The sequence below is a fragment of the Theropithecus gelada genome, chromosome 1 (genome assembly GCF_003255815.1).
Source record: "Theropithecus gelada isolate Dixy chromosome 1, Tgel_1.0, whole genome shotgun sequence".
Classification (NCBI taxonomy): domain Eukaryota; kingdom Metazoa; phylum Chordata; class Mammalia; order Primates; family Cercopithecidae; genus Theropithecus; species Theropithecus gelada.
In genome coordinates, this window is record NC_037668.1 from 79,631,678 (window position 1) to 79,647,257 (window position 15,580).

Sequence of the window (15,580 nt, forward strand, 5' to 3'; positions counted from 1 at the left end):
ATTTTCTTTCCTTACTATGCTTTAAGAAACTCTTACACTTCTGTATAGGTGTTTCATTTCCTCTTTTCATTTTGATCAACATATCTGTATAGCTACCCTCAGGATTTTGCAGTCATAAATGTGGGCATTTGGGAGGGTAGCATGAGAACATTTAATTAAAAATAACTATACTGTGTTTCTTTATCTTAGAGTACTATTAATCCTGTAGATGCAATATATCAACCGAGTCCTTTGGAACCTGTGATCAGCACAATGCCTTCCCAGACTGTGTTACCTCCAGGTAATTGGGGAAAGTGTTTCATAGATTCATTAATGAGAAAAAAATAATTTGTGTGGCTGTCATAGCAGTCTTAGCTATTACTGTTTATTTTTGGTTTTCCTTGTTTTTAATAAATAAAAGGACTCAAAAAATAATACAGCCAAAATTGAACTGGAAAAAGATGATAGTGTTTTGATATTGGGGCTTTACTGAAGTGTGATGAGAGTGGTTTTGGTATTCAAAGTGAGATAGAAAACAAACGTGGTTACTGAGATTTGGATTCACTGGTAGGACAGAATTCTATGACTCAGAATTCGTGGCTAGCAAGGAAAAAGTACTATACCTTATTCAGGATAACCCAGGGATGTTCCATTTTGGGGTATTCTGTGTAGCTCTGAACAACACAAATGGTATGTTCATGGTAGATTTTAAGATAATGAGAAAGTGAAGAAGGAAATTTATGATGCCTACTGATCACATGACATCTGGGTGTGATTTTTTGTTTGTTTCATTTGTTTGTTTTTTGGTATGGAGCAATAAATGCAATTTTTTTTAAACTGGCAAAGAAGGGCTCAGGGCCAATACCTAGCTACGCTGACTGATTCCTTTTGCCTTTTTGTTGTATCCAACATTTCTATGTTTTCAATGATGGCATAGTGAAGTCAGAAATTGTACTATAAAAGGGAAAATGCTTTTTAAAAATACTAGTAAGTGTGGGAAATCCTTTTGTGAGTTTTTACTCCTTAAGTGAATTAGCTTAAGCTACCTCTTGGGGCTAAAGAGGGGGAGGTACTATACTCCACTTCTGATTTTCTGTCGTTTGAGGCTCAGAAACACATCGTCATCAGAATCATTTGTTGGTTTTACAGCGTAGTTATGCTGCAGTATTGGCCTACTGTGGCTGGTCTTTTGATATCCTGCCTAGTATCTTAGTACTCTGTAGCCTATCATCGAGTTTAAGAGGCTAGGAAGTCAAAAGGAAGGAGTAGCATGGAACTAGACTTAATGAAATAGAGTTTCAAAAATTACTCACCTTTCAGATTTTGAATCCCAGACAATTACAGTCAATAGAATGTATGTTTGGCTGTTTCTGTACCTTATTTTATATGTTCAAATCTCCTAGAACCTGTTCAGTTGTGTAAGTCAGAGCAGCGTCCATCTTCCCTCCCAGTTGGACCTGTGTTGGCTACCTTGGGACATCATCAGACTCCTACACCAAATAGTACAGGTACAGATATGCATAATTTCTTTATTTCTGGTAACTCTTTATTAACATTTAAGGTTTGTTTGTGATCTCTGATGAGGAGGGGGGAAAGTTAAAGAAATGTGTTGTATATTTCTGTTGGAGATATCTTAGTTTTAACATTACAGTTCCACACATGAAGTGGTTAGCTCTGTGTTTGAAAGAAAAGCTTCAGTAAGTAAGTATTATTTATTTATTTTTAAAATTTTTTAATTTTTATTTTTGAGACAGGGTCTCACTCTGTCACTCAGGCTGGAGTGCAGTGATACGATCAGGGTTCACTGTAGTTTTGACCTCCCAGGCCTCAGTCTCCCAAGTAGCTGGGACCACAGGCACACACCACCACACTTGGCTGATTTTTTGGTTTTTGTAGAGAGGAGTCTTCCTATGTTGCTCAGGCTGGTCTCAAACTCTTGGGCTCAAGCAGTCTTCCTGCCTCAGCCTCCCAGTGTGCTGGGATTATACAGGCATGAGGCACCATACCTGGAATAATAATAACTTAAATAAAATAAAATATTACAGTTTTTTTACCTTAACATTTATTTGGTGATCTATGTTGACTTTCTGAAAAATTTGCTCCAGCTAGACTTGCGTACTTTCTTATTATGAAGCTGACACAGAAGTGCACAGAATAAAAACGGAAAGTCCTCTTTACTCTCCCCCCAGTAATTTGCATACGTGTGTGTGCATTTACACTTAATGTTGTGTATTTTTATTGTTTTTGTTTAAGCCTAAGTTAGGTAATGTGTTTCTGTAACTTGCATTTTTCCTTTAACAAAGAACACTTAGGGCACTTTCCATGTTTGTAAAATTAGGTCTACGGCATTCTTTTTACAGCTGCTTAGGCAGGTATTGCTTGTTTTTTCCACTGATGGACATTTAAATTTTTTCCAGTGTTCTTCCACTATAAACAATACTTCAGTGATATCCTTGTACAGCACCTTTGTCATATGTGTATTTTTTTAGAAAACGTTTATCAATCTTTCACCTTTTTGTCAGTTTTATAGTCAGAAAAAAGATACTTCATTTTAATTTACATTTTTTTTTGTTTGTTTTGTTTTTTTGTTTTTGAGATGGAGTCTCACTCTGTCGTCCAGGCTGGAGTCCAGTGGCACCATCTCAACTCACTGCACCCTCCACTCCCCAGGTTCAAGCGATTCTCCTGCCTCAGCCTCCTGAGTAGCTGGGATCAAAGGCGTGCGCCACCACGCCCCCACCAGTTTTTGTATTTTTAGTAGAGACGGCATTTCACTATGTTGGCCAGGCTGGTCTCGAACTCCTCACCTCAGGTGATCTATCCGCCTTGACCTCCCAAAGTGCTGGGATTAGAGGTGTGAGCCACCGCGCCCAGCCTGTGTTTTCTTAATTCGTTTAAGCTTATGGTCTTTATTTTTTCTCTGTTTTACAGGGATACTATCAGTGTTAGATACTAGATTTATTCTTGTTTTAAAATTAATTAAATACATGTTGAATAACTTGTAAAACAGAATTCAAGGATGCATCTAGCACTTTTCACACTGTTAAACCTGGAAACTAAAACCAAAACCACTCTTGAAGAAGTGGGAGATAAGCTGCTTTTGTTCATCCTCAGATTTTTTTCCCGGGTAGGATTTTTCCTATGTAATAATGAATTTTAAAAATTGTGATTTTAAAATGTGTGATTTTAAAAATTTGAATTAGTAAAAGTACTGATGCTATTACTTTGATCTTTACTATTTAACAGCATGGGCAGGTGCCTTTGAATTTTGAAAGAAAAAAAAGTAGCTCCCTTACTTGAAGCTCTTGGGAAAAGGCTGATAAGCAATTTGAATAATGAAATTGAAATATTTTGGCTGACTTCTGTATTTCCTGAGCTGTGTCACCTCTTCTTCATTTAAAAAAATAGTACTTGTTTGTTGTCATTTGTATTTTTATGTCAGAATTTTGAAACAGCCAGATTTCTAAAATTTTTCTGTTTGGAAATACATAAAACTAGCAACAGACTTTGAAAAAGTGAGAAGCTCTTCTTATGTACATTAATTTTAGTAAAAATTATTTCCAGAAGATAATCTTCTGAAAACTATTTCAGTTGAAGATATTTCAAAAATGTAACACTTTAGATAGATTAAAAGAAAATTTTAAAATTAAATTTCTGTGATTTATATCTTATTTGATTTTTCATCCTAACTTCATTTTCTCCACTTTCCTTTCCCTTCTTGCTAATACAAAAAAGAAATAAAGGAATAAGATAAAATGTTTACTCTCCTAAGTAAATCTTAGATCTTGTGTTTGCAGTTCCCACTCAAACTTATTTTCTTCTTAGGTAACATTTTCACTTGTGTGATCACCTGGAATATTTGCATGCTACTTAATCATTTGCAATTCTTGGTCAATTTTTTTTTAATTCCAATAAGAAAAAGCTGCTTTTCTCTCTTATTTTTTCTGTTCGGTAATAAAAAGAATATAAAGTTATTTACTAATAAGGTGAGCTACCTTTGGAATTTCCAAAATAAGCATTACCTTTTAGGGGTTAAACTTTTTATGTTATCTTTTTAAAATACCTTTGTGAATGTGATGACTAAATGTGGCAAACCCATGTGCTCTTTTTCATAACTATTGAACCATAGATACAGGAATGGGCAAAAAATCTGTGACTCTGGATCCTTTTTTTTTTTTTTTTTTGAGACAAGGTCTCACTCTGTTTACCCAGGCTGGACTGCAACAGCAGAGACACAACTCACTGCAGCCTCAGCCTCCTCAGATCAAGTGATCCTGCCCCAATCTCTCATGTAGCTGGGACCACAGGCACATGCCACCATGCCCAGCTAATTTATTTATTTGTTTTTTTAAGAGACGGGGCTCTCACTTTGTTGCCCAGGCTGGTCTTGAACTCCTGGCCTCAAGCAGTCCTCCCATCTGGTCCTCCCAAAGTGCTGGAATTACAGGCATGAGCCATTGTGCCTAGCCTGGATTCGTTTTTATTGCTGTCTTCAATTTCTTCCAGAACCGTGGCCCTGGCTTTCAAATTGCCATCAGTGTCTTAATAAACTTTAGTCTTCACTAGACATCTGTAGATTAGCATAAATTGCCTGACAGCCCTTAAATGCTCAGTAAGTTCAATTGATCTTAATACTCCATTTGTTGACTGGTTTGATACTTTTCTGTTCTTGCTTTACTACTAGACAAGGTACCAGATGATCATCTCAGAGATTAGATGGCAGTCTTCTTTCTCTGGGTCTTCATTAATTTCCATTTCTTTAGTTAGACTGTTTAGGAATAGAAAAATGTTCTTCTGAATCTTTTCATTTTCTGCATTCTTGTCGTAGTAGCCCTCTATTTTTATCTCCACCTCTGACCCCTGACTTAGGTGGAAAAAAGAGAGGAATTTGGATGGTGTGTGCATTTTCCTTGTGATTGCCAGAAAATATTGAATGATAGGAATGTGATATCCTGCAATATTTTAATGTTTATGTGGTCTTAATATTCTTTGCATTTTGCATTCCCAGCGGCTCACTGCTGCATTTTTAGGTATCTGGATCTGCAGTGTAAAATAAGAGCCCTGGCATCCCACTGGTAATCGTATCTGTTGTGGTACTTGCAACTCCACAACTCATATAATCAGAAGGGCCCCCTTCCTAGTATTAATGATAATCTTTATAGAATGGGGACATAGCTTTTTGTTTCATTAATTTAAAAGGCTGTGTCCTCATTTTATATCATGATTTGCCATTTTCTGTGTGGAGTTTAAATGTTGATTTTCTTTATAAATAGTGTAGCAGCTTTTACAAACTTAACCAAACTCTTTCTTGATTTTAGAAAAGTCTGCTTTGACTCCATCTCCCTAGTCTCTTCTCTGTCACCAACATTTTTCTCTAAACCCTTTTAACTTCCTAGGCAGTGGCCATTCACCACCGAGTAGCAGTCTCACTTCTCCAAGCCATGTGAACTTGTCTCCAAATACAGTCCCAGAGTTCTCTTACTCCAGCAGTGAAGATGAATTTTATGATGCCGATGAATTCCATCAAAGTGGCTCATCCCCAAAGCGCTTAATAGAGTAAGTAGATGAACAGAATATGTATTTAAATGATCCTCCTTGTTTTTAAAAATCTAATTTGATTTTGAGACTAGTGTTAATGACAGACTTGCCTCATCAGTTATTATTTGGGAAAATTAAAAGTGCAACCTTTTTAATAGATATATTGATATCTGTATATCAATATATTGATTTTTTTAATTTTATTGATATATAATATCAGTTTTTTTATTAATATATAATAGTTGTATGGACAACTTGTTTTTAGTTGGCTTGTTGAGCAAAGCCAATTCTGTGAGAGTTTTGATTTTAATCCTAAGTTACTCCAAATGGAATAAATAGCATCACCTCTAGTAATATGCCAGTGTTATTAGTTGAATCTTGGCCATTTCTGCAGTACAAACATTAGGAGAGGGTCCAATGAGAGTGAATAAGCTATGAAGCATTATACGAATAAGAGGTTTCTATTACTTTTTTTTTTTTTTTTTAATTAGAGTGGAAATATTCAATACCTATCAGCCAGGCACCGTGCTAGGTTGATAACGAGATTACAGAGACCCAGGCCCTGCCCACAGGGAACTTTTGGGGGAATAGGCAGACATTTATAATCTAATGGAATACGTGGTATGGTTTCTTAGTCCCTTTAAGCTGCCATAACAAAAGACAGTGATTTAGGTAGCTTATAAACAACAGAAATTTATTTCCTACAGTGTTGTGGAGCAAAAGGGACTTGCTGCCCTATATAGCACTAGAAGCCATGACTAAGTCCCAGGTTTTTGAGGAAAGAAAAGCTTTTTATTGCAAGTCTACTTACAGGGAAACATAAGTCCACCTCAAATCTGTCTCTCTGCGCTGGCTTTAAGGCACTAATTTTATTTAAAAACGTTCAGGGAGGCCAGGTGTGGTGGCTCATGCCTGTAATCCCAGCACTTTGGGAAGCCGAGGCGGGTGGATCACGAGGTCAGGAGTTCAAGACCAGCCTGACCAACATGGTGAAACCCTGTCTCTACTAAAAATACAAAAAAAAAAAAGCCAGGCATGGTGGTGCATGCCTATAAATCCCAGCTACTCAGGAGGCTGAGGCAGGAGAATAGATTGAACATGGGAAGCAGAGGTTGCAGTGAGCTGAGATCACACCACTGCACTCCAGCCTGCACGACAGAGCAAGAGAGTCTGTCTCCAAACAACAACAAAAAGAAGTTTCGGGAGCCGGGTGTGGTGGCTTATGCCTCTAATCTCAGCAATCTGGGAGGATGAGGCGGGAGGATCAGTTGAGCCCAGGAGTTTGAGACCAGCTTGGGCAACATGGTAAAACCTTGTCTCTAAAACAATACAAAAATTAGCCAAGTGTGGTGGCACATGCCTGTTGTCCCAGCTACTCGGGAGGCTGAGATGGGAGAATCGCTTGAACCCAGGAGGTGTAGGTTGCAGTGAGCCGAGATTGGGCTGCTGCATTCCAGCCTGGGTGACAAGAGTGAGACTCCGTCATAAAAAAAGAAAAAAAGTAGAATTACTGATATACTTTCATTTTACTTGCGTTTGTTGTAGATATATTAATAGTTGGCTTAGTTTTTGTTGGGAATTATTTCTAATTCTGCTTTCTCAAAGGCTGGTACTGTTACTATAGCTAGGGTTTTTGCTTTTTAAGACAGTACAAATTTGGAAATAATTAAATGTGAATTTGCAAGCTAATTACCTTCAGCCAGTCCTTAGGCCTTGAATGCTGGTTTCTTTAAATAAGAAATGTTGCATTAAGACTCTAGTTCTCTTAAGCATGCACATGAATTGAGAAATATAGCATTTGTATTATGACTGTATCATAACTGCTCAAAATGTTAGCACATATATGGAAGATGACTATTGCTTCATGAAGTTTTTTGACTTATGATCAGTTCAGCTGTTGAATGTGGGAAAAAGTGAAATATATGTGGTCTAGGTGAATATATATGGTTAAGACGTGGAAGGGAGGTTTAAGTCTACAACTAAAGAAGACCAGTATAGCAGAAAGAGCTTAGTTTAGCATATTGATTACTTTTCTTCATTTTGAATGTTAAAACATAAACTATTAAGAAACCATTATTAGCAGTTTGCCAATAGAAATTTAATTTTGGAAAAACGTTTTTATCATAAAGGGATTAAAAGAAAATAAGCATTTGGAAGAAAATTCCAAAATTACAGGTTATTATTAATTTATGAAGGGTTCAATCATTATTGTATTTAAAAGAGAATTAAAGAGTTTTTATTTATGTATTTATTTTTTTGAGACAGGGTCTTGCTCTGTCACCCAGGCTGCAGTGCAGTGGCACAATCTCAGCTCACTGCAAGCTCCGCCTCCCGGGTTCACGCTATTCTCTTGCCTCAACCTCCCGAGTAGCTGGGACTACAGGTGCCCGCCACCACGCCTGGCTAATTTTTGTATTTTTAGTAGAGACGGGGTTTCACTGTGTAAGCCAGGATGGTCTTGATCTCCTGACCTCATGATCTGCCCACCTCACCCTCCCAAAGTGCTGGGATTACATGCATGAGCCACTGCACCCAGCCTTTTTTTTTTTTTTTTTTTTTGAGACGGAGTTTTGCTCTTGTAACCCAGGCTGGAGTGCAATGGTGTGATCTCGGCTCACTGCAACCTCCGCCTCCTGGGTTCAAGCGGTTCTCCTGCCTCAGCCTCCTGAGTAGCTGGGATTACAGGTGCCCACCATGCCGATCTAATTTTTATACTTTTAGTGGAAACGGGGTTTTGCCATGTTGGCCAGGCTGGTCTCGAACTCCTGACCTCAGGCTGTCCGCCCGCCTTGGCCTCCCAAAGTGCTGGGATCACAGGCATGAGCCACTGTGCCCAGCCTAAAGACAATACATTAGCTGTTGTTCTAAACAAAGTTCAATTGACTATCACTTGCTAATAAATCACTCATCTATCCATCCTTTAAAAGCATATGACTATATTCAGTAAAAACTTGATAATATGTGGTTAGCTCTTGGTAACATCACTGATAGACACTCTCTGAACCCGGTATAAGGGATTCTCCCAAAATTTCTATGAAATCAAAACATTTAAAACACTTGTTGTACCTGTAATAGGCAGGTCTACAAAGTCGTGCACAGGCCCATGGGCTCCTTTTATTCCTGCTGTTAAGGTTCCTTCTGTGCTTTCCCAGTACCCTGTCCCATAATAAACACACAGTTCATTAACATCTCTTTGAACGGGTCCAGTGTTAAGTTTTTATGTCCAACTAACCCACTCTGTGTTCCTTTTCTCCCTCAATTTCATTCTTCCTTGTTTGTATACCCTAATCTAGAAGCCCAAACCAGTAAAGGCTGAAGATGTTTTATTTGGGCAGCACAGTGTTCTGTTGACTTGTTTTTTGTTTTGTTTTAACAAGGCTTTAAGATCCTTTCAGGTTGAGTATGCTGGCTCCCCAGTTCCGTATTATCTTATGTCTTGGTCCTGTCCACATATTCTCTGCCTGGCGTCTGTAGGTTTTCAAGCTTGTGACACCTGCTGGTCTTCAGCTGCTACTGCTAATTTTCTAACTCTGAGGTCAAATTTCTTTTTACTATTTTTTGTTTGTTTTTTTCTTTCTGAAGGAAGAGAACTTGAAAGCTTAAGTCCTTTCACTGTTCTTTTTCCAAAGACCTAAACTAGTGATAGCTTCTGTGTAACTGTGTCACTGAGCAGTGTAGCTTACGCATTTATAAATTAGATAAAAGTACATGTTGGAAAGAACATGTACTTTGGAGCCAGAAGTGTTTGAAATGGCTCCACTACTCACCAGCTGTATGACTTCAGGCCTGTCATTGAACCTCTGAGCATCTGTGTATTATGAGCATCATTGTGTTTATTTTAGGGTTGTAATGTAGATATAGACATACTGTGTATGGCACATACAAGGTACTCAATAAATTGATATTGTAATTCATAGCTTTAAATTGTTTTTGCATACTTTTTGATTTTATACATAAATTCTAGACAATTAGCCCATTGAAGATAAAACTTTCCTGTATACATAGATGTTGTTTTTAACTGTTTTCTTTATATCATTTGTTCTGAACAAGGTAAACTATGAAATGGCTAAAAATTTATCCCATTTTTTTTCCATTTACAGTCTTATTGAGTATTTCACTTGGCCCAGACATGGTTTCTAACCATGGGTAAGGAGAAAAAACACAGCATAAATAGGACCTTTGGAATTGCATCTAAAATAAGATTCATATATTATAGCATTTGGGGTTTTTAGGTCAATTGATTTAAAAGATTGACTCTATTTTGAGATACATCACAGAGGCACAAAACATTTTAAAGATAACTTTCATGCCTTTTTTTTTTTTTTTTTTTTCTTTGGGAAAGAGGGTCTCTATCACTCAGGCTAGAGTGCGTTGGCACAAACACAGCTCACTATAGCCTCAACCTCATGGACTCAAGTGATCCTCCCCCATCAGACTCCCCAGTAGCTGAAACCACATGCACTCACCACCATGCCCAGCAATTTTTTTTTTTTTTTCTTTTTTTGAGACAGAATCTCACTCTGTCGCCCAAGCTGGAGCTGGAGTGTAGAGGTGTGATCTCAGCTCATTGCAACCTCCACCTCCCAGGTTCAAACGATTCTCATTTCTCAGTCTCCCAAGTAGCTGGGACTACATACACATGCCACCATGCTCGGCTAATTTTTTGTATTTTTAGTAGAGATGGGGCTTCACCATGTTAATGAGGCTGGTCTTGAACTCCTCACCTCAAGTGATCTGCCCACCTTGGCTTTTCAAAGTGCTGGGATTACAAGCCTGAGCCACCACACCCAGCCTAATTTTTTTATTTTTTGTAGAGATAGGGTCTCACCATGTTAGGCTAGACTCAAACTCCTGGGCTCAAGTGATCCTCCCGCCTTGGCCTCCCAAAGTGTTGGAATTACAGGCGTGAGCCACCATGCTTGACCCCAGTTCTGTCATTTAATGATTATTTGATTTCTCTTACCTACGTCTTTTAGACATATTTTCCACTGCCTCTCAAAACTGGTGAGGCGGACATTAGTCATAGTACCTTGTGATCTGTACTACTAAATTATCAAAGAAGTAATACTTAGTTACTCAAGGAATTTTGAAAAATAGGTAAGTAACCAGGACAAATTAGAATACATAATATATTCTAATTTTAGAATATCCTAATATTCTAGCGTTCTAATACAGGCAGAGCCCAGAGGATTTTTAGAGCAGTGAAACTATTCTGTGTGATACAGTGATGGATACATGTTGTCATATATTTATCAAAACCCACAGAACAGGCAACTCCAAGAGTGAACCCTAATATAAACTGTAGACTTTGAGTGATAATGATGTGTCAATGTAGGCTCATTGGTTGTAAGAAATACACCTCTCTGGTATGGGATGTTGATCGTGAGGGAGGTTTGCATGTGTAGGGACAGGGAGTATATGCATGCTGTCTGTACTTTCTGTTCAGTTTTGCCGTGAACCTAAAACTGCTCTAAAAATAAAGTTTATTAATTTAAAAAAAAAGAAGGTAACAAGGGCAAACTATGATTAGATTAGAATACATAATATGCTTTCACACCTGTAGAGTTGTGATATGACTGTTATATGTGTACTGTTTTATAAATATCTAAAGTGTGAGAAATTTGATTTCAATTTTTACATTTAATAAGTAAATTATGTGCCTTTTTTATTTTTCCTTTATTTATATACAAATACCAACTGGGTGTGGTGGCTCACACCTGTAAACCCAGTGACTTGGGTGGCTGAGGTGGGAAGATCACTTGAGGTCAGGAGTTCATGTCCATCCCGGGCAACATAGGGAGACCTTATCTCTTAAGAAAAATATAAATATGTGCGCGCACACACACAAACACACACACACACACTCTCTCTCTTACTTCCGTGGGTAAAATATGATCACAGGTATGATAATCTATTAATAATAGAACAGTCTTTCTTTAGACCTGTTAACTGGCTCATAAAAGCCAGTTAGCATAAATTTACTTGCATAAATAAGATGCTTTTTTATTTTCTAATTTCAAGTACAATTTTTTAATGATTAGGAAGAATGTTAATACCAATGTGGGCCTTTATCAAAGGATCTCAAACATAAAGACAAGGCATATTTCTGAGACTTGCCGCTTTTGAGTTTCTGGAATTGTTGCCAAGAATTGTGACACATTTAGATTTATATCCAGTAACAAAATCAGAAAATGAACTGTAGTTTTAAACTTAAATGCAGAGGCAAAGATCTCACTAATTTTTGATGACCTCTGGGTCTTGACTATCAACATGGCTTTGTTGAGCATGTCCTATGCATAAAGGATAAGACAAGAGACCTTGTCATCAAGAGAATTTGAAAGCGTATATATGCATGCATGTAACCAGTTAACTGTAAGAGTCTAGCTTACTATGATTCTAAATTGCTTTCTTTAGCTTAAATAAGGTGATTAATGTTTTTTTAGTTCTTCTGGATCTGCCTCGGTCCTGACACACAGCAGCTCGGGAAATAGTCTGAAACGCCCAGATACCACAGAATCACTTAATTCTTCCATGTCCAATGGAACAAGTGATGCTGGTGAGTGACCTTTGATAATTTAACTTTTTTTTTCTTTAAAAATATTTGTAGCCAGGCATGGTGGCTCATGTCTATAATCCCAGCACTTTGGGAGACCGAGGTGGGCGGATCACTTGAGGTCCGGAGTTCAAGACCAGCCTGACCAACATGGTGAAACCCTGTCTTTACTCAAAATATACAAAAAATTAGCTGGGTGTAGTGGCGCGTGCCTGTAATCCCAGCTACCAAGGAGGCTGAGGCAGGAGAATCACTTGAACCTGGGAGATGGAGGTTTGCAGTGAGCCGAGATCATGCCATTGCACTCCAGTCTGGGCGACAGAGTGAGACCCCATCTCAAAAAAAAAAAAAATTGTAATTCTAGTATCAGCACAGATTGGCCCAATTTAGCACCATTCTAATAAGATGTGCTTTATTTTAGACCTTTTCGATTCACATGATGACAGAGATGATGATGCAGAGGCAGGGTCTGTGGAGGAGCACAAAAGTGTTATCATGCATCTTTTGTCACAGGTTAGGCTTGGAATGGATCTTACTAAGGTAAGACCAAATTTGCTGTAAGTCTGTATGAGTATGTATGGATTCTCAGTGATTGTGTGGTGAGTGTGCCTGCAAATGTAGTAAAATGACATAATTTTTGTTTATACTTGTGTCTTCTTGTGATTTAATATACATGTGGATAAGTAAACAAAATTTTATAAATGATGAAATAAGTCAAGCTAGGATAATTTCATAGAGAACAGTGTGTATGAGTTCTATGGATTAAGACTTGGTAGAGTTCTAATCTTAGGGTCAGAGGATCTGTGTTTTCGTTCTACCTCTACTATTAGCAAACCACGCACGGGCTTCAGTGAGTTTCTTCTTCTGTTTCTTCCTCTGTGGACTTCAGGGTTCTCTATGCAAATTGGACAATAGTAACCTGTTTCAGAGGGTTGTAAGGATTGGAAGAGATTGTGAATGTAAAATTGTGACATATTTGTGACCTCCATCTCCCAGGTTCAAGCGATTCTCCTGCCTCAGTCTCCTTGGTAGCTGGGATTACAGGCATGCAAAATGACACATACTGAGTCATGCACAATTACCATAGTCTGGATTTGACTTTGATTTTAAACTTGGAGCTCTCAATAGAATGCACGCTTGAATTAGGAGACTGGTATATGGTTGCCTTTGTATATTCCTGCCACTGTGCCAGAAATCCCCTCCTTTCACTTAATTCTCACCACAGTTCCGCAGAGTAGGCGTTACTGTTAACTTCATTTCATCAGGAAACTAAAACTCAGAGGTTAAATAATGTGGCTGAGTCATGTTAAGTCATATTAAGTGGCAGACTGAGATTCTAATCTGCTCCATGATTTTAAAACCTGTAATCTTTCCACTACCGCCTTTGTCTTGAAGGCTTGAACTTTAGTAGCTTTCATATTTATTATTGTTCTGCCGAGCTTTGGGAGTTGATTAAATTTAGGGTTCTCACTTTTGTTAGGGCGAAATCAACTCGAGTGCTATAGTCTTCGTCAGTAGTGAACTCCTTTTTCTTTTGGATTTAGAGGGCCATTAAGAAAAAGACTAATTCATAATACCTTCAAATAAGTGTCTATAATAAAACCTTTTACCCCTAATCTAAGTGAGAACAGAAACACAAGGACAACATTTATTTTGGAGCCCAGCACACTTACTAGGAATGTTCTAGGCAGAAGAATATTTGCAGGAGTTTGTCCCCAGAATTGCTTCAGTAATCATTAGATTGCACAGCTGCTGCCTTTTTGTTGTTGTTGTTGTTGTTGTTGTTGTTAGGAAGGACATTCTTTTCCAGAAGTGGCTCGTTAAGCTTCCTGTTGAATCTCATTGGCCAGTATCAGGCATATGCTCATGCCTAAACCTGCCACTGGCAAGGGGGAGGTTAAATGATTGGTTTAAATGAATCTACATTCACCCCTTGAGACGTGGGAGAGGGCCATGGCAGCCCATAGCTGAACCTGAACTGAATCAGAGTTCTTGGGGGTGAAGCATGGATGTGGAGAGGCAACCGGATGTGTTTGCCACAATCAAGTTTGTAATTCTTGCCTCACATAATTTTCTCTGCCAAATAATCCATATTTGAGTCCATAGCTGCTAAAAGTTTATTTTATGACTATTATAATTATTTTTTGCTGAATGTGTTTAAAATAAGTCATTTTCAAAATTTGTATTGGCACAAATGGCTGTGATTGCCAACAGATTCTGAAATCTTGGTTCCTTTTATGCATTCCAAAGTATTATTACAATAATGCCTTAAGTTTATGTCTTTTATAAGAATGTTTTCTCACTTCAGATACTTTCTGAAAAGAGTTTGTTTTCCAAATACGTTGTAGTTTTAAAAAATACTACACAGTCACATCCCATTTAACCTCACTTAGTCTTTAAAACAATCCTAACATATAAGCAGCACATGTAATTATCTTCCTTTTCAGGTACTTAGAGAAACTGAGCTAATTTTTCAGGGCTTCCTCACAGCTAAGAAGAGGCTAAACAAGTGCTTGAACCCAGGTTGAAGACAACTAAACCCAGCTCTCTTCATCACTGTTATAGCAGTTTGACTTAATAGCATTTGTCAGTATAGCACTACAAATATTGAAGAAAATCTGTTAAATAAGAGTTCTCAGAAAAATTCTAAGTAGAAGAAAAAAATATTTATGTTTTCTTCAATTACATGTGAAATTAAACTTTTTAAAAATGTTTTTTGGCTGTTCAGTCCCTTTGTCCATCTTCATCTTGAGTTGTAAGAGCTGTTTATACATTGAAGGTATTTACCCGTTTTCTTCTTCAGCATTTTTACTCGGTGGTTTATAATTTCTGTGTTATCTAAAGTGGTAAGAAATTGTACTAAGTCAGCATATAAGCTTACCTGCTAATCTAACCCTATTTGGATTATGAATTTACATGTTCTGTGGAAGAAAAATGTTTACCTAAAATTTAAATGCTGAGAGTCTGATAATAGAGATTCTAAGTGTTAGAGTCTTAGTGTCCCTTTCCAAGCTTGTGTCCATCAGCCCACTTTATATTTTCATTATATGTCTAGCCACACTGGTTCACTGATGAATCCCTGTCACACCCCTTTTCCTAGCCTTTCCTTGTCTCTTTTTTTTTTTCTTCTTCTCTCGTCTCCATGTCTTGTTCTTTTATCACAGCCTTCCTCTTCTCTAGGCTTTATTCTCTAGTGCCACCTCAATAAATTGTTTCCCAGCTCTGCCCTAATTCTGGTCCCCCAAACAGAACATGATCTTTCCTTGAACTGAACTTCCAAAGTGCTTAGGATATTTCTTGTATGATGTTTGTCACATTCCACCTACAGTTTAAATGCTCTTGTTATTCTCTCATACTTAACCTTTGTCTCCACCATAGCTTGCTTGCATTTATTTATTTATTTAGAGACGGAGTCTTGCTCTGTTGCCCAGGCTGGAGTGCTACTTATTTATTTATTTATTTAGAGACGGAGTCTTGCTCTGTCACCAAGGCTAGAGTATAGTGGTGCAA

At 37.7% G+C, this 15,580-nt stretch overlaps 1 protein-coding gene across 14 annotated transcripts in view; it reads left to right on the top strand.

The window, feature by feature from the left end:
• OSBPL9 (oxysterol binding protein like 9) overlaps positions 1-15,580 on the top strand; it is a 185,279-nt gene that overhangs the window by 156,864 nt on the left and 12,835 nt on the right. For all 14 annotated transcript variants that reach the window (XM_025355157.1, XM_025355132.1, XM_025355140.1 and 11 more), the window contains 5 exons: positions 190-280; positions 1,383-1,487; positions 5,376-5,535; positions 11,961-12,073; positions 12,492-12,610. In XM_025355157.1, the coding sequence (XP_025210942.1) occupies positions 190-280; positions 1,383-1,487; positions 5,376-5,535; positions 11,961-12,073; positions 12,492-12,610 (588 nt within the window). The remainder of the gene's footprint in view (positions 1-189; positions 281-1,382; positions 1,488-5,375; positions 5,536-11,960; positions 12,074-12,491; positions 12,611-15,580) is intronic.